The sequence below is a fragment of the Dinoponera quadriceps genome, unplaced genomic scaffold (assembly GCF_001313825.1).
Source record: "Dinoponera quadriceps isolate SergipeBrazil2010 unplaced genomic scaffold, ASM131382v1 scaffold113, whole genome shotgun sequence".
Taxonomy (NCBI): domain Eukaryota; kingdom Metazoa; phylum Arthropoda; class Insecta; order Hymenoptera; family Formicidae; genus Dinoponera; species Dinoponera quadriceps.
In genome coordinates this window covers 993,386-1,012,540 of record NW_014554899.1, presented here as the reverse complement: position 1 = coordinate 1,012,540, position 19,155 = coordinate 993,386, and the positions used below count along the sequence as shown (strand labels likewise).

The 19,155-nt window shown below is 46.2% G+C and overlaps 1 protein-coding gene across 3 annotated transcripts in view; it reads left to right on the top strand.

The window, feature by feature from the left end:
• Nucleotides 1-6,285: 6,285 nt before the first annotated feature.
• Nucleotides 6,286-19,155, top strand: part of LOC106742525 (protein NDRG3) — a 33,155-nt gene continuing 20,285 nt past the window's right edge. The window contains exons 1-3 of one of the 3 annotated variants that reach the window (XM_014615541.1): nt 6,376-6,464; nt 9,870-10,233; nt 13,160-13,213. In XM_014615541.1, the coding sequence (XP_014471027.1) occupies nt 10,019-10,233; nt 13,160-13,213 (269 nt within the window). In that variant the 5' untranslated portion in view covers nt 6,376-6,464; nt 9,870-10,018. Of the gene's footprint in view, nt 6,465-9,869; nt 10,234-13,159; nt 13,214-19,155 lie in introns of all 3 variants that reach the window. The other 2 variants (XM_014615543.1, XM_014615542.1) reach the window with 2 other exon arrangements.

Sequence of the window (19,155 nt, the reverse complement as noted above, 5' to 3'; positions counted from 1 at the left end):
CTATGCGGCACGGGCAGCGCGGAGCTGGCCGCGTATGACGATATAAAATTCTGAACGATAATGCACAGCGGCTTCACGGTGCACTGCGACTTTGTCCGAGTTTGAAAAAATAACACCTGAGAAGCAGCCGGGGAAGTTTCGACGCGGACTGTATCTCGTGCACCTTAAGAAGGCGAGAAAGGAGCACGTTATCGTCATTTGTATCTCCCCGTTATACCCACATAAATATTAGATTCCGGAAGACGCGTGTGTGCGCGGAGCACACCTCCACAGCCTTCACGAGACAGTGAGCAAAATTGCGTATTAATATTAAATTTCCACGAAACTTCGCGGTAACGTTGAAACGGCGTTCGCGACCGATAACTCGGTTAGACACTGCGGCTTAGTTTCGTCGCAACTACTTGAATTTTTGCGTTTTGCAATGTTCCGACGATGTTATTTCGTGCGCGAAAATACTCGGTATTTAGGGTAGGTATTTAGGTGTGGAATATTTATATATTCAAAAAAGTACATTCAAGTAATTATTACTTGCTTTAAGTAAATAGTTCATAAATTTATGTGCCCGCGGGTAAAAGTCGTAAATCATAAACATGAAATTGATACAACATATATTCTGTATCCTAATAAATTTAATACTTCACCCAAGAAGATTAAATTAAAATATTAAAACCAAACTTCGGCTTATTTATTCCAATAAACCGAGTTCTATTTTTCTTCGATAAAATTTATATTCTTGAAAAGAGAGCAAATTCTTCCTTTAATAATAAATGATGATGAATTTTTCTAATATTTGCGATGAGTTTAATACTATTATCAAGAAAACATTCTTTATTCAAGATTGCTATTAAAGAGAAATAAAAGAAGAGAAATAAACAGAGTAATTGCTTTTCTTCGCAGTACAATAATATATTTCTCTGTGTGCGACTCCAAGTCGAAGACGGTTGGATAATTACTTGATAACAATTAACTATAATTAAAAGAAATTTATGACGTCTTTCAAGTGCAGTAACAGGCAAGAAGAAAAATAAAAGATTTGCCATTAGAAATGAAATGAGAATTTTTAAAGGTTTTCCTATCGTAAATCTTAATTGGATTCTGTGACGTTATCGTATGAGCATTAATCTCACCACTCGATTATAATAAAGAAGCGATAACTTATGCCGCTTACGAAGAAGTTCCTTGGAATGTCATGAAAAACGTATAACGGATACGGAGATAGTTAAAATAATGAAAATCCCATGAATCGATAATCCAATATCATTAACTGCGCATTTTCATACCGCGCGAGACCATAATTAAGCTCTTGAGGGTAATACCGTATTTCTCGCGGCGCTACATTTTCACCAAAATTTCGTTTCCCTTTAAACGAACTCGGCTATGGCGTAGCAGCACGCCTCTCGTGTCCCGTAAGGAAGATCCTGTGGGCGAATTTATCGAAGAGCGCCCACGGGGAAAGCATCGTAACGCGTTGCACGTTGTATCCCAGACCGGTTGCACCTGTTTCTCTGGGGTTAGGATCCCATGGGTGCTCGTAATGGCGGTTCCGGGTATTGCCTTACGATCGCGATTATGTAAATTTTTTTCGCTGTAAGCGCATCGTACTTCCAACCCAATTGTCTTTAATTCGAAATCGCGCGCTATTCTTCGCTCTCCGCCAGCGTTTTCATCAAAGAACGGGCACGTTGCCGTAATGCCAACAAGGATTCATAACGAACGTAATTCTTTAGCAATCTGATTATCTTCCGAGAGCACGATTCGTTTTAATTTCTCAAATTACTGCACGCTGCAAATATCGTTGTACGCGCAAGATGATATCTCGCTGCGCGGTATGCGTGTGTTTGTGTGCTATTGTTACTACGCTAGAAGGGAGTGACACTTGGTATTAATTCCGAGGAAGATAATCACACGACCAGGCGGAAATTAAATGTAACGACGAAGTAATAATAATGCGAATAAAATGTATGTAACGGAAATCCGAATAAAATAATGTACTTACCGTTCGGTGCATCGTTGCTGCTTTCCTATTTTCTCCTGCTGCTCTCCTGTTGATCATATCCTTGTCCGGGTCAGCCACATAATTACGTTTTCTACAAGCCAAACATCAGAGTACGCTTTTAATTACAATCATAGATACTAATTTATATACTAATTTATATACTACACTTACGATTGTATCACATAATACTGAGAAACGACAAGACACCTATTTATTATACGACGCCTTTGACGATTGCTTTCCGATAGCATCTCGAAAACGATACACAACGAGCGTCCGTTCCAACGAGAATCTATACGTTCGATACAAGCGATGTGCATGATGAATATGTCATCAACTGACGAGACACGGAAAAAGATGCGATGTTGCGTAATGTAAATACAGCGGATCGCTAATTGTTCCCGGAATATCGTGGGCGAACAGTTATCTCGCGCCTCAATTAACACATTGCAATAATAGTCCGATATTACCGCTGCTTCAGGATTAACCGACAATAACGCGACGGTATTATTACGACATAACCTGGCACGATGTAACACAATAGACGCTGCCTGCATATAGCGAAAGACAGTAGTATCAATATGAATAGTTTTAACTTGGCTCGCTCGCTTCTTTGTTCGTGCAAGGATCACAATGCTATTTTAATCTCTCGAGTATCGTGCAATGTTATTTTAATCTCTCGAGTATCGAGAAGTTCCGAATTTAATGATATTATGATACTGCTTGAAAAAAAAGATAATGCTGTGTACGTCGCGGAGCTAACGCTAAATAAGTTCGCCAAACATTTGCCAAAATCGAAAATCTCTTTAAAATCAATAATTTGGCACATCTGGAAATATATGATGTAACGCTGGCTACGTCCCGAAGCCCTGACTTCCCAATCCAGCATCCTGGCTGCTCCCTCGCGGCACTGACACTACCACTGACATTGGCATTAACAACTACATAGATACGATTCGATCGAAACGTGTGTTAATTAACGCGATACCGACGAGAGTGGTATTAAATATTTGAAGACCCGACGGGAATGACAACGAACGCACCGCCGATACACGTGCTCCGCGTGCCGATATGTGTACGTCTCTCGTCAGCTCAAGACGACGTAATGGCTGGGAAAATGAGAAGATGACGCGGCACATGAGAAAGAAAACAAAGAGTAAAGATGGTAAAATTTCCCCCACCAACTGCCGTCCGCCGCAGAACTGAACGTCAACAAAACATTCCAGATCTTCGAGGCGGTTGGATTTAACTAGATTCTCGACTCGCGTCGTCTAGTATTCCGTGATCGAGCGTTACATGATGTTTCGAGCCGGCACAAAATACGCGTATCAGTGCGTTAATTATAATTCTACTAACTCTCGTCGAAATAATTAGTCGGAATAATAGTTATTTAACACGTTCTTCCATCCGTTCGAATTATATCTACGTGTGCGTGCCGACAGAACACGTTACTGGATCGGAAAGCCAGGACAGCCAAGGGACGCGAGTAACAACACATCATATATATTTTCACGTGAGTCAAATCATTTATTGTCCTTGTAAGAGATTTCCGATTTTAACGAACCCTCGATGAAGGTAATTCAGCATAAAGAGGTACCCGAAATTTAGAAATTGTTAAGTATCTAATAATGTTTCTTGAATTACAAGTCTCGTTTTGAATCTGCGAACGTCTTGAGTCAGCGGAAAGTCAAATGATATCGAATATCCATTTTCCAAAACTGCTTATTGAAGAAAATGAAGTCAGTTTTTGTCTCAGCAGGTCCTCCTTTAGGTCTGAACACGGAGGAAACGCGAATAAGCGATCATTCGTGGAATCGAAATGAAATTATAATCCGCTGTTATGCCTCGAGATTCTCAATTTCTTCTTCAAATTCGACGAAACTCACGTGGGATTAACGTGGGGCCAGAATTTCGATTCGCTCGCGTCGCTCGGGTATATAACTATGGGATGTGAAACACATTTCGTTCTAACCGTGTCTAAATTTTTTCGCGGAGAATAACCGGATATTCCATATAGCTCTAAAGCCGACCCTCTTTACGGCGATTCGTCACAGCGGTTGACAGACTAAATACCGCCCCCGACGAGTTTTTTCTACAAAGGACCTTCTGTCGCGAAGGAATACCGCATACTGGCGGGGGGTACATACGGGGGAAATATGTCCGCTACGTTCCGCGCGCATTATAAAGCACCCTTTGCGTACATACACGGCGAGCCCGACGGTGAGGGTGACGCCCGCGGGGGGTGACGGACGGTAACAATATGTGTATGTATAACCGAGCGGCGGGGGAGTGGCGGAAGTATACATAAATATACATTTTTATGATGAATATACTCGAGAAAATATACATCACCTTGCGGAGAGGATTCCGAAGGTTAGCAGCGGCGCTCGAAAGTGGAGGTTATGAGCAGGCGGAGGCATGGCTTAAAAGTGTGTTAGGGTCGTTCAGGTGTGCCGTGTTGCATCGGTGAAATTCGTAAACGGATACGAGGGGGGGGGGGGTGCAAAGTATGCCCGTTTCGGAATGTCTCGCGTCCTATTTCCCGATTTGTCTCTTCTTGCGATTCTCGTGCGAGTATCGATCGAGTTCTCGAGCAATGGTAATTATAACTAACTATTCCGAGCGAAGAATTATCGTCTGCCAAGAAAACGAGAGAGAGAGAGAGAGAAATGTATCATGTGAGACTCTATCTCTGAAGGGCTCGCTGTAAAAACGTCCACGCAAATCTGTTACAATTTTTCGGTAATGCCGATGGTAGCAGGATGACGTAAAGCGGTCATCTTTTTGAATTATCGCGCGATGCTACGCTCAGCGTGTGTCGGAATCCTTTTAACCGAACATAAATAAGGCGGATCCGCCACGGTAATCCACGAAGCGGATTATCCAGTCGCCGGGATGGACGTAGCGGAAGACGTCCCCGTTTACTCCCCGTTTACTCCGCGGTGTCGTCAAGAAGAGCCCCGGGATAATAGAGAGGTTCGCGATTTTAAATCCCCCTCTCTTTTCTCGGCGTACGTTTCGCAATTCCGGAGCACCGATTCCATCCGCGAAGATCTCATCGCAACCTTCCTCGCATTTAATCTCTCTCTCTCTCTCTCTCTGTTGCTCTCTCCTTCGCGTTCGTCTCCGACTGAATTCCATAAAACGTAGCGCCTCTTAAACCCTCTCGAGAGCACTTCCGGTTCGTTGTTCCATTCTTCTGCTACTCAACCCGGCTCGATTACGAGAGACAGTCGCTTAGACAGACTCCCCGGTTCTTCCGGGCTAATCTGAGGAACGGAGTAAACGGGAGCCAATCAAAAGATCCGGACGAGAGTGGTCGATGGAACGTGGTGCTCGAGAATGCAATTGAATTTCTCGATTGCGCTCGACGCCGCGAGGTGTCGAACGGATGTTTCGCATGCGCGAATGCTCTCTCGCAAGTGTTTGCGAAGGAGCTTATTTTTCATTCGTTTATTCCGCTTACAATGTAATAGACTACGCCTATATGCAAATTCTCGTGACCCGCCACATTCGCGCTTGAACTGGCTGAAACCGGAAAATTCTTGCATCACGGCGTCTCATTCTGATGTTATCTCATTGAAAGTTGCAAAGTCAGCGAAACAAACATTCTTCCAAAGAGACCCGAAGAAACAAAAGAGATACTTTATCACACATACCTGGCGGTAATATGAATCGATCCAAATCGTAATCCCGAATCGTCGTCCGGTCAAAGGGTCCGACCGTCGCAATCCTCGGCATTGAAACGATTAGACACACCGGGAGCGGGAGTGATTCACAGCAATTCCACCTTCCGTCGCGAGTGCACACTAGTGCACCCACCGATATAAGATACCGCGGTTTCCTGTAGCGCCGGTGTAATCGGACGAGCCGACACGAGAACGAGGTCTTCCTCGTCTTATCGTCTCACCGGAGGTTGAGTGACCGGTAAGTGACCGACTGAACTCCCAAAGCTACCCTCGGCGAAATTCCAAAGATGGGCGACAGGCAGGATTCAGCTGTTCGTAACCAGATGTCGGCAGTTTGTCCGTAACCGGTTCGATCCGGTGTGCATCGCGCACAGAGCAGTGCGCATTCCCATTGACCAGTCCGTGGTCGGAGCCGTGCACTCGGGCCAATAGTAATCGTACAACGTCGTTGGGAACACCGTGCGCTCCTTAACGTCAGTCTCGTCGCGGTGCTCCGTCTTCGCACGTCACGTAACGCAACGTCACGTTATCTCGAAGAGACGATCGGCGGAGAGGTTCAGCTGTCACCGTCCCAAAGGACGCGATCGATCGTGAGTCACGCGACTCTCGGCGTTTCCCTACGGAAGAGAGGAGCGCGACCTCGCTCGCAACCGATCATCGAGCGCTCACGATTCCATCGGGACACCGTCGTCGTGGTACTCGCGTTTAAAGACCACACGGAAGCTGCAGCTCTTCTTCGGTTCACGCAGCCCGCAGCGGGACCCGCGCAAAACGCAGAGGTGAGTGCCGGACGAGGTTGTCTCTCTCTCTTGGCCCACCCACCTGCCCTTTGTCCGTCGCCATCCCTTCTCAGAAATCTCTCGACCACTTCGACCTATCGATCCAGCGGTCCGTCCGCCCGCGATACGTCCTGCGCGGGTTCTCGTGGGCCGCGTAAACCTCGTCGACGACGACGACAGCGGCGACGGCAGTTCTCCGCGATCGGTGACGTAGGCGACGACGCGATTGTGTCATGCGGCGTGCTGCGACCGAAGGTCGAACGCGCTAGATCGATCGCAACATCACCGATGTCTCGAGAATGATCCGGCGGTAGCGCGTCGTCGCCTCCTCGACGGCTGGCTGTCGGGAAACGGGGTTAGGCCGGACGATCGATCGTAACCGAAGCGAAGTAAGACGTCGAGGAATAAGGGTTGCTACACGTCGATGCCAGTCGTCGGCCCTCGATCACGAGTGAGCTCGTTCGCTCGCTCGTGCGCGCTGTCGCGAGCCGTGACTTATAGCGGTCGATCCTCCACCTGTCTTCTCCTACTTCCTTCTCCCGCGCTTTTCAAAATTTAAGGACGCGATCTCGGCCTGCAGTCGGCAAAGCGGTCGTCTGAATGATGCATGCGAACGGGATCGTTCCTGCAGTTCCTGGCAAACGTGGCGTTTGTAGCTCGAGGTCTTACATTATGTATCGCGAACTTCCACGGATTAATTATTCTCGTTGCTGGACCCGATAATTTCGAGGTGTCAATCGACAAGCTTGAAACTTTCATTCAAAATCGTTCCGTCATTTCCCGTCCAGTGGAATCTCGAGGATTGGAGACCGAGGGGGAACCGCTTCTTCGTGTCGTCTCGTCAAGGTGATGTGCTCGTTTCTAAGGAACTTTCGTGTTCCTTCTGAGAAGCACACCGAGAGCACGAGCGAGCCACCTTACCCATCCCCGATTCCCGCTGTAACGACCGACAGTTTCCTTAGCCGCTATCTGATCGCGGACGTAACAGCCTGCAGCTGCTCCGACGGCGGTCATATGACGCTCGAAGCACGCTGGATCGATGCTACGCGAGTTGGCGATGGAGAAAAAAAAATAGTCATGAGAGATACAGGAGAGACAAAAAATAGACTGTCACGCGCGATAAGATTTCTCGTCTCGGATCGGCCAATCTTGTCCTCGCGCTTTGAAAGGTGTGCATTAAACCTAGCTTTGACTTTAAAGTGACTTGATATTACCTACTTCGGCGGAAAATATCGCGTTAAAATGGAGCGTAAAGTAGAAATTCTCTTCCCTGAGAACGCGTGTAGCTTCGTCTTCGTGTACTTTGTCGGGGCGTGATAAATTACGCAGAGAAGCGGCTCGCCGATTTGACGGTCCACTCAATTACCACTCTCTGCCGAATCAACGCGCGTTTTTTTTTCTTAAATGCAGCTCCGATGGGTGCGATGCGTTAGTATGAAAGAGCGGAAAACGCGGGGGAGAGCTTCGTACGCGGAGACAAATGCTATTTTCGCTCACTCACCGCGATTAAATCCGAGATCCATCAAGTCAGCTCAGAAACGCCATCGGCCGGAATTCAATTATCTTGCCGCACTTACGCAGAAAACGTTTCAATCCGCAGATAAGCTGCGTAAATACATTCCAGGTATGTACCTTTAGATGCAACGTACAACGCGCTTCTCCAATGAGCCGTACACCCGATATTAACAGCGACGTCTTGCACAGCGAACGATCGACCGCGCGTAACCTCGATAATCGCGACCCTTATCGCTTGCATCAGCCGTGGATCGATAGTCCACTTGAAATCGGCCGCTCTGACACATTTCGCGTATCGTCTGCGCCCTGTCGCTATCGCTGAGACATATCGCAGATCAGCAGGTGGACGACTCTGGTGTGACCGTCGGGTCGGCCAGCGTCGGACGAAAAATTAGACGTCGAGAAACGAGGTTAACCCCGACGTTACACGCGAGTATCCACGCGAAAAATCAATACGCGTCTCTCCTCCTGGGGACGCCGCGGTACAAGACGCGCGCGGAAGTCCATCGGCGAATTGGCGATCACCGCGTGCATCTCCGATGGCGATATGCATACGTATCTCCGTCTCTCGTCCGGAAAGCTCCTGGCCGGATCGATTTTCCGTCCGCCGGATGCGAGGCCGATGTTGTAAGCAAGCCATGCGAGAGAGCGGCTGATCCGGCCCGCCCGGAGCCCGTCGATATTCGTCGAGTCCAGTCGCGGAATCTAAAATGAGTTATCGCACCGTGCTGCGGCCGATCCACGACTGATCGTGTTCTGTACACCACCGCGGTGTATATTCGAAAATTTCCCTGTTAAACGAGAAAATACGAGCTCTCTCTCGGTGACGAAAATTTCCGAGCGCACAACCGGTTCCGGACCGTCGCGTTTCGGATCGCGGTTCATCGAACGGACGCGCGTCGTATCGGCGTTACACCTGCTTCGAGAGGCACACTCGGCGCATGAATCAATTGCGCTTATCGGTCATTATCGGTGATGTCCGCGTGGAAAAATGATGGGAGCCAGATGCCGCGGGATGCGTTCTCTTTGTTACATTGATCGATGCATCGACGTGTGATGTTGTTCGCGAGCGAAACCGTACACGTGCCGATCTGTGTTTACCGTGCAAACTTCTTCTGCATGCATCCATCTGTTCTTCACACGAGTTTGCGTCACGTTTCGCGTCAGACACGGCTCCGAAAGAAAGAGAGAGTGAGAGAGAGGGAGAGGAAAAGGGAGAGGGAGATAGAGTGGTCTTCCGGAGCACCTCGTTTGGTTTTTACTTTATCAGTTGATTATCGCACGCGCTTGATTTGCCTGTTAAAGATAGTTTTTTTCATTGACTAGAAGGAGACACCAATATAGACACTGATCACTGTTTCTTCGTTCGCACGTTTCTTGTTGACCGGTCTGTTTTTCACGGAAGCGCATAACTAAACACTTTACGACTGGCATGTCGCCATATGCATGATTCTCTCGTTGTGCGACGAAGCCGATGGATTTTGTGCATGTCAGCGGATCATATTTTGACACGCATCTCTTAGCGAGGACGATTCCACGAGGCATCGGCAATGGCGTTCGCGATCAGACTCGCGCGTTGAAATACCGTCTAATAAGGGGGGTGGGAAAAAAGAGCATGTAACAGCAGACGGAGGCTGACCCGAGGCGTCAGCCAGCTGCCGATGCGATCGCTTCCTCGATTGCTTCTCTCGGTCGGAAATCGACCGTAACTGACACGGAGGGATCGGACGGCCGCCGATGCCTCGAATCGCGCTGTCACACAAGAACCCCCTTACCTTTGTTTTCTCTTTCTTTTGTTCCTTTGCCGTTCGTTTGCCTTGTTGACGTGCGATATTGGCATATCGGCTTCGGGCACGCCTATCATCATCAACGGCAACGGCAACGCCTCAGCTCCGAGCGCCTTCGAGGCGAGTCTTCGCCGAGAGGGCATCCACCTGGCCGGTGGACACCGTCATCCGGCACGAGCAGCACGACGATCGACTAGGTCGTCCATTGGGACAGGCATCGTGGACCCAGGCAAGGCGACGAAAGCTCACGCCATGCCGGCAGGTATTGGCGCTTCGTACAGGTCGTTAGGCGACCTGGGCGAAGACGTTTACAAAAGCACGACCATCGTCGACCAGACGCAGACCACCAGCCAGAGCGTCCTCGAGTCCGTGAAGAAGGCGTTTAGCTTCGCCTCGCCGAAGGTCGAGATACGCAAGAAGGACCCGCTGATCGAGGACCGTCGCGAGAGCGTCTCGATCGTTTCCAGGTAATACTTCTTAAGCGACATTGCGCGAAGGTTACGCGGGGGAGATGCCGATCGGCAGGTAGGGGTGCGTCGGGTACTTCTCCGTCGCTGTTTCTCGACCTCGAAGGTCTCTCACGGAAAAGTCGTCTCGAGTAAAGCACGGAGAGATTCGATTCGGAACGATTCTGCGCGTCATGAATGTCGTGAGAACACCGCGAGCTCAAAGACAAAGCAATCAATGACGGCGCACAGTTGGAGCGGATTCATTAAAGAGTTCGACGAGCATTTCGAGGTCGAAGACATCGGGGCATGATTATAACGCTTCTGCTATTGGCTATGGTGGCGGACAGGTCGCGGGAAATCGATCGTCACGCTATCTACGCGGTTTTCGGCACTTTCGTTGCTATTCGCGCGTAATGTAAGTCGAGATGTACACTAAGGACCATTGAAAATGCCCCGCCCAAGAGACTTATTCGATTGAGCCCAAAGTTACAGGACACGTTTGGCCATCATGGAGCCATTTGGACCATCCTGTGTGAACCTATGATTGTTTTGCCAATGAACTGGGTTCACTCGGAAAAACCCATTTAGTTGACATGTCAACAAAATGCTTGTTTGGTCAAGCAAATGTTTCAGTTATGAGAACCGAAATCTAGTTATCTTTTTTCAAACTTTGTTCATTTTTCTTTCAGACAACCAAACTTTGGCTCTCACAACCAAAACATTTATCCGCCCGTACCCAAATAAGCATTTTGTTTAACTAAGTGCTCTCAATGCACTTAGTCTTGAGTCTTCTGCCTCTCTGTTTACCAAGTTTCAGCCCACTCCGATACCATCCTTCTGAATGGGGCATTTTCAATGCACCTTAAGCCGGTATTTATAATCGGATCTTCAAGACCGTCTTAAATTTATCTTCAGATGCTGTACGGTTTATTTTATTGACTGATATACGAAATATCTGAAAATGAACTTAAGACGGTCTTAAGATATAAGATCCAACTGTGAATACTAGCCTTAATGTATTCTTAGAGAAATCTAAAGATGAAAGATAAACGGTGATCTTATCCCCGGATGGATGAAATGTCAAAATTTTTACGGGATCATCTGTTGCTGTCGAGCTGTAATTCGAGGATACAGCAGGTCCATCGTGAATATCCGTTTTTTCGCAACGAAAGTGTCAGTCGCGTCGAGATGGATTCGTGGGAAATACTTCTTGAGCGAAAATACAAGGGGAACACAACACTATGTCGATGTCGCCGGCGCTTGCAATTTACTCTCCTCATCCAACGTGACTAACGTTCGCTTCGATGGTGCCCGAGAACGCGCAATGCATAACCGGCGAAGCTAACATTTTCGTAAACCGAACCGACTGCAACATGTAGCTGAACCACTACAGCGAAAGATCCACCGCAATTTTGCGCCCATCCATGGTACGAATTGCCTTCAGTAGCCGGCCGTTATTAAATACGGTCCGTTTTCCCTGGGGAAATCAATGATTACGCGAGCGGTTTGTGCGCCGCGACACGCGAGTAAAATAAACGCCGAAAATCCTCAAACGCATTCCCCCCGAGGTTCGAGTGCAGGCGCGGGAAACGCCCTCGTTAAAACGGATAATCGGTTGAACGCGAGAACGTGAGTGCTGGTCGATTCGTGGGGACGGAAAATTGTTGAAATGTTGACCTCGCGCGAGCCGCGTCTTCGACTTGGTAGAGCAGTTTAGGGCCAGTTTCACAACCTCCGGTTAACTTAATCGGCCGATTATTCCATTGGAATCGACCAGTCGCGCTTGTCGTTAAGCAGAACTGATCAGAAATAACCCATCACGGTTGACATTTAACCGGTCGGTGAGGTTAATCAGAGGTTGTGAAACTGGCCCTTAATTTTAAGTACGAACGGACTTCAGGATCGGACGTTGAGGGGCGCGGCTATCGATCAGCCCTAAGTTGATTCAGAATCTAAGCTTACCAAAGGTAAGTCACGCTATGTTTAGCACCCGGAGAAGTCAATTCTTTCCCTCACGCTTCGCAACGCCCCGCACGCTCGCACCGCCAACACCGGCTTCACTCGCGTCTGACTCTTTGTCTGTTTACGCGTGGCTGCAATCATCATCATCATCATCGCCGCCGCCGCCACTGCTTGGTTCATCCTTATTATTATTAACACCCTCTCTGTTGCGCACACGCGATCGGCCGTCTTCCTTTGTCCTTGCAACGCTCGAGTTGCGGTCGCGCGTGTCGCTTCGCGGCGCGCAACGGAAGCGCGTGCGTTGCGGAACCGGCTTCCCGGCTCGAGGGACCGGAGCCAATTCTCGACGGTGAACAATCGAGGCACCCGACGGGACCGACGTACGTGTCGGCAATCAGAAGACCAAATGATACAGCAGTACGTATCTGACGTGCTACTGTAACAGCAGCCGGGAGTAATGAAACGGGTGAAATATCTCGGAAACCGCGCGTTTCTCTTAATCGTTCCATAAACCGGAATTTCCTCGGATGAAACACGGGGTGACATTTCTCGATCGCGGGAACCGGCCATTAAAACTGAAACGACACTCCGACGGTCAGGGTAAAACCCTTTAATTTCGATCCGGCTTCTCTTAAGAGGCTATTTATTCGGGAACGCGATATCCGTGCTACCGAGGGTGTCCGAAGGGGTCCTCGGTTTAATTGGCCGTGGAAAATGGTAATTTTACATTCAAATGAGCCGTGTGCTTGAAATGCCGAGCCGAGAATCGAGCGGTCGGTGGAACAAAAGGATTCTTGATGATCGTTCGCCGCGAATCGGAGCGAGTATGTACATATTTATGTATGTGCTACATTGCTTCTTATCGTAGCCGGATGCTTCTTCACATTGTTGTCGATTATTCGTGTGTTGTGACGGGGATAAAGGCGCGCGACGTGCCGCTAGGACCGGGCGTGTGTGATTATTCGCGGCGATTTTGTTCTAGGGAGAGAAACAAGATGCCGACAGCAGCCACCGCCGAGGAATCTGCTCTGTTGGGGTAAGTTGTCAGGCGAGAAAAAGAGAACACGAGAGGGAGAGAGGACCGAGACAATCAGAGGGAGAGAGAGAAAGAAAGAGAGAGGGAGATTGCCGCGTAATCGGTATTGTTTTTCCATTGCTCGGCAAGCATCTTTTGATCGTAGTTGCAATTCGTGCTGATGCATAGACGCGTAGTCGCGTAGTGGAAGTGCGATAGTTGATATTAACACGCCTACGCCTATCGAGAATGTGAGCCACCCTTTTACATTAGCTCGTTTTACATTTCTCTTGAGCTGTCTCGTCCTTAGCTAGTCGCACACCAAATTCGACTTGTTTAACCCGCTCGACTGCAGGTAGGGGGAAGTGATGGATTCGTCAAATCATTGTCATATTCTGGCCCCGTTTGGAATGGTGAATGCTCCCGAATCGCACGCGTACGCAACTCGTCCGACTCGTGACTAACGAGGATGAATTCCGCGTGTGATGGAGATCGATTCAATTGCTGTCCGCGTTAGAGGCCGCGGTATGAAAAACGCACGACAGCGACGATTAGCCTCGCGGGAACACGACGTTGGCATTTTGAAACAACACGATGTGTCTCGATGTCTCTTGATATCGTGTAGCAAACACGTTCGCCAACGGTGGGGTTTTTCAACTAGCACTGGCAATTGACATTGACCCCAATGTGCGCAGCGCCGAGTGATCGGGCCGCAGCTCACAATTGCGTTATTAAAAGCGTTTTGCGCTTTTTAGCAGCGCAACTGCGCAACAATCCGCGACGGAGGTCACAGACGGTGAGGCAACGGTGAGGCAGTCGTTGATAATTGAGATATATGATCGACTGAGATACATTACGATTAATTCTGAAAACCGAAGTACGCATATGCGCTACGTAAATTGTGTATCGACCACGCGCGTTGCATAAAAAGCGGAAAACACGGCATATTACTTTGAGGTAGAGTTGTATCGTAAAGTGCCAGATTTTCAACAGCGATATTAAGGGATTCTTACACTAAGAGAAAAATATAATATTTGATATTTATAATTATAATCATCATAGTAAAAAAGTTATAGTCAGTAAAACCAATTTTCTAGTAAGTGTTATTATAGTGTTAGTGATAATAACCTTACATGCATATTGTTACTACTATTTTTGTGGTTAAAATTATATGAAGGTTATGATTGGCGTCGAAAATAACTATAATTTCTCTCAGTGTACATAAGTTTATTATTTACTGAGAAAAAATACTTCCCTATAAATTTATTTAATTATCTAACTAGTAAGCCTTTGTATTGCTTCCCGAATTTATTGAAACTCAGTACACTTGTAGAGTAGTCAAAAGTAATAAATATGTATTTTTTTATACCGACAATGGTGTAATTTTAAAAGCGAAACTTTAAAAGCAAAACTACCTCTTGTATTTATAAGCGCGAATAATTAACTCGTTACATTTAAGCTCACGGACTTGAGCTATCTTTGAGTTTTGGAAATAATAAGAGGTTTTCATGTCGTTGAAAGCAAATCCATGTAAAATTTACATAATTAAAAATAACGGATCCAATATATGGCGACCTGATAAATCCAAAAAATTCTATCTTGCTTTTTGCTGAACGGGGAATAACCGACGAGGAGGTAGTTTCTATCCTCAACTCTCGAATAATAAGATTGGTCAGATCCGATCGGATTCGTATTCTAATGCTTCCACGAACGTGTTTGTAAAACCTCATTCAGATATTTTATATATTTTCCTTTGATATATTTTATTTACTTTCAAATATTTTCTAAATTATTGTAAGAATAAAAAGTGCCTAGTCAAAGAAATTCATTAAAAAATTACAAAATGCTTCTGCGGGTGAGATCCAACTCATATGAATCTTGTTATCTGAGGATTAAAATTGCACTATTGCTGATATAAAAGAATACGCGTCTGTTATTTTTAATTACTCTACAAGTGTACCGAGTTTCAATAAATAAGTAACACAAAAATAAGTTTACTAGTTACTGAGTCATAAATATTAATTTGAACGAAATTACGAAAAATATACACACAATATTATAAACACGGAGATTTTACTTATTATTTGTTTTTCTAGTTAATGCTTTATTTATACGTCAGTGGAAATAATGGAGGTGCTTACATAATAGAAAGTGGTGTATAAATATTTAAATATGTGTATATATACATATATCGCGGATATTGCTAGAAATTGTAAATTTCCTACGGCTATATTTTCAAAACAAAATGTTCCATAATTCTAACATTTTCGTATAATGTCTCTATATTTGTCCCCTTAATATCAGTAGTTTTTCATTAAGATCCAAAATGTGATTTAGAAGAAATTAAAAATAGAAGTTAAAAATAGGAAATTAATTTCAAGGATTACGTATAAAAAGTGTCTCATTTTTAGTTGGGAATTCTCAGCTTCCGAACAGTCACTCTATTTATAAATGCACCAACAATTAGGTCATATTTAAATCTAGTGCAAGTTCAACGAATATTTAACAAATTATTTTATGCTACAACTACCTTAAACTGATGAGAGGCATAGCCGCCGTGGCAAAGTGCGCGCGCAGCAGCCATATCGTTCTTCTATTATACGATATTGGTTTAAGAGCGCCACTTAATGTGACACCCAGCTGCCGTGCTGTTTAGAGCCGCGACCCATATTCCCGACGGAGGCCCTGTAAGGCTTAATTGTTTAAGACAGTTTAACGGAAGTTGCTCGAAACTTTTGGCATTTAAGCCGCTTAATCGGGCTACTTCATGATTCTTACAAACTCGCGTCCCCGTCGGCGCTGCTTTCTAATTTGAATGTAAATGTGGACCTGAAATCGAGTTCCGTTCTACGAGACTATCGAGTTTTTTTCCCGAAGTTTTCCCAGACTACAGGAACGGGACGCGCGCTTGTCCCGTGTTGAAATTTTATGAAAGATCCGTCGTGAAGTGGTCGCTTCACGAGTCGACCTTGAGAGAGGTTCCTCCTCTCTCTCTCTCACATCCGATGTAGAAGATTTTCGACTGTAAACTACTGAATAACATCGATTGCGGCTCAATTCAGTCTGAAAGATCTAAATTAGCATAACGAAAGATCTAAATTAGCAAACTCGGAGCTCCTTGCGATCCATTCCGACGGTAAGAACGTAGTAGCATACAAAACAGTTAATGACACGATGGACGTCGGAGCTATTTTCGCCGCATAATTGCTGCACGTATTTTAACGTAAGCGACGCGAAGTCGGCCGACCGCGGGACTCGGTGAGACATTAAATTTGAGTCTCAGCGCATTTTGCAATTACGAATTGCATTTCTACGCGTCGCCGCGTACATTCGCGCGACATCGAGACGATGTTGGGCGACGGGTGTCTCGTCCTCTTCATGATCTTCTGCGCAACTTTCGTCGTTCAGGAGACAATTCTCGAGTCGGCGTTTCGATGCTACTCTGACTCTCTTAAGGATAGTTTATGCCTACTCAGACGGTCTATAGATTAATAACAACCTACGGACATTTTTTAACTTCTCTCTTAAACCTTTAACTCTACAGATTGAATTTTACTACTACATAGCTTCTCAACAACCTACTTTGACGCTATAACAACAAAAACAAAAATTTAAGACATCATCGGGGTTAAAAAAAGTTGGGATTACATATTATTAGAATTAAAATTGAACGTATTTTGCTATCTTATAAAAAGTTTAACATAGGACCAAAATTTCGACTCGGGAAATCGCAACCGTCGCTTAATACTTGGACTTCTATTCTTAAAATAGTTGTGTATACATAAATGTTGCGCAGCACATATCATAAAATAGCTACGCCACGATATTAATGTATACGCAATCATTTCAAAAATAGACCGAACATTAACTTCCAGATATCGTAATGATGTCATGTTTCACAGAAACCGATAAATAAGTGAGCTAAATGTCAAACTAAGCTGATTACAAATCGGCTGCGACGAGAGATAAAACGGTAACTATCCTCGCTTCCGGGAGAAGCTGTCGTCCGTTCGCAGTGCATCGGTGTGTTGAATTCGGACGAATTAAAGAGGATTCTTGCAGCGTATGATTTTCGGCGCAATAGCTAAGAACTTAGAGCTTCCTCCGAGGTTAGCGACGTAATTCCGCTTCGTCGCCATGCCACTTCGTGGTGCTCATCAGTCTTCGGCCGAAGACGTTCTACTTGTGACTCGGGCGAAAGGACGAGGTCTCCCTCGCGCCCGACCGTCTCCGGCTATTCCTCAGCGGCGAAGTAGTTAACGTCGAAATTAGGACTGATTAGAAGCCATTAAGAGCGACGCACAGACTCCCCGTTGTTGCTGCGAGACACAGCCGCGTCGTTTCGAAAGCGGCCGTCTCGGCGAGGCTTTACGACATGCCTCACCTAATATCGCCCCGAAATACCCTCGTGTATAATATCAAGATGCTCGTAATCATCGCTGATAAATGTCGCAACGCAGCTCGAGCATGTCGCAGAGCGACGGTGAGCCGAGCCGAAACAAGATGCGTGTTTACGCGCTCATCGCTTGTGTACGCAGCAGGCTCAGCGGTTATAATCAAACGAGACCCGATTTAGCGCGAGCTGTGCATTTCTTCCGGCTTGCGCAAATCTTGTTTTTGCGGTTCGCACGCTCGGTCGTGTGCAGGCGGTGTAAACTTAACTTCGCGCCGATGACGACGCTCTTTTTGCGTCGTGGGGCAAAAGAGAACGTACATACACACACGCGTGTATCGATCGAGCAGCGTGAGTCACCAGCTGTAATTCTTTGTCAATCGAAAGGGAGCTTAACGGTTCTTGTTAATCGGCCGCGAACGCCCTCGACGATTCTCTATCTGCCTTCTGCTGGGAATTAGTCGCCGTTTTATCTCGTTTCAACCTACGTGCCGGTTGTTACGTAAGGGGATGATAAATTGCCCCGATAGGAGGTCGAAACGTAACGATTCAATGTGACGCGACCGTCGCGCGTACGTCAGTTTGCTCTACTTTCGCTGGAAATTCGCTCAACGTAACTTGGCGTTGCTCCAGTTCTACCTCGATCGGATGGCACGACTTTGAGCGAGCCTTATATGCCGAGCTGAAGGTAACGTGTACGTGATCGATACGTTTGAGCGTTTGCCGTTGCCACTTCCCGAGATACTCGATACAAATTATTTTCGGGCCGCGAGGATGAATGTACGAATTAAATAGCGACGCTTCTCGCATGTATGAAAGATGCACGCGACTTGGCTAGAATGACGACGATACGTGCGAATTATTATCCGAAGTCGATAAATTTCGTTTGCGACTACTACGCAACGATCTGCGGTAATATCGGTGACTGCGAAAAACGGAATTTTGAAATAAACAAAGTTGTTATTAGTCGCAGGTGGTCCACCCTCTTGCCAGAAATACGAGTTCCGTTTAGCTGGAATAGTCGAGGCTTAGGCGCAACTCTGTTCACAACACGTTCTGCATCACGCTTGTTTGCGGTAGATAGCGTTTTATTTGCTTTCCTTCACGAAAGAGACAGATAGAGAGGGAGAGAGAGAGAGAGAGAGAGAGACATAGGTAGTGGTATAAACGTAAGACGATCTTCATTGCACGGCTTCGTCTTACAACAGGCAATTGTGACCGAAAAAAAATTCGATCTACGCACTTCGGTCAATCGATCGATAAAAAGGATATCGACGAGATATCGTATATCCAACATTTCTTCATATTGCTTATATGTGAGTCACGGTTAGTCGGCCATTTTTAATCTTCGAATAATAGAGTTCATGCAGTCATACGTATAACAAGATGGGTCGGATCCGACCGGTGGAAGCATTTTGCAGCTTTTTCAATTAATTTTTTCGACTAGGCACTTTTTATTCTCACATTGAGTTAGAAAATATTTAGAAGTGAGTAAAATATATCGTATGATATGTAAAATATCTTACATATAACGCTTTACAATCGCACGCGCTAAAACATTATAGATCCG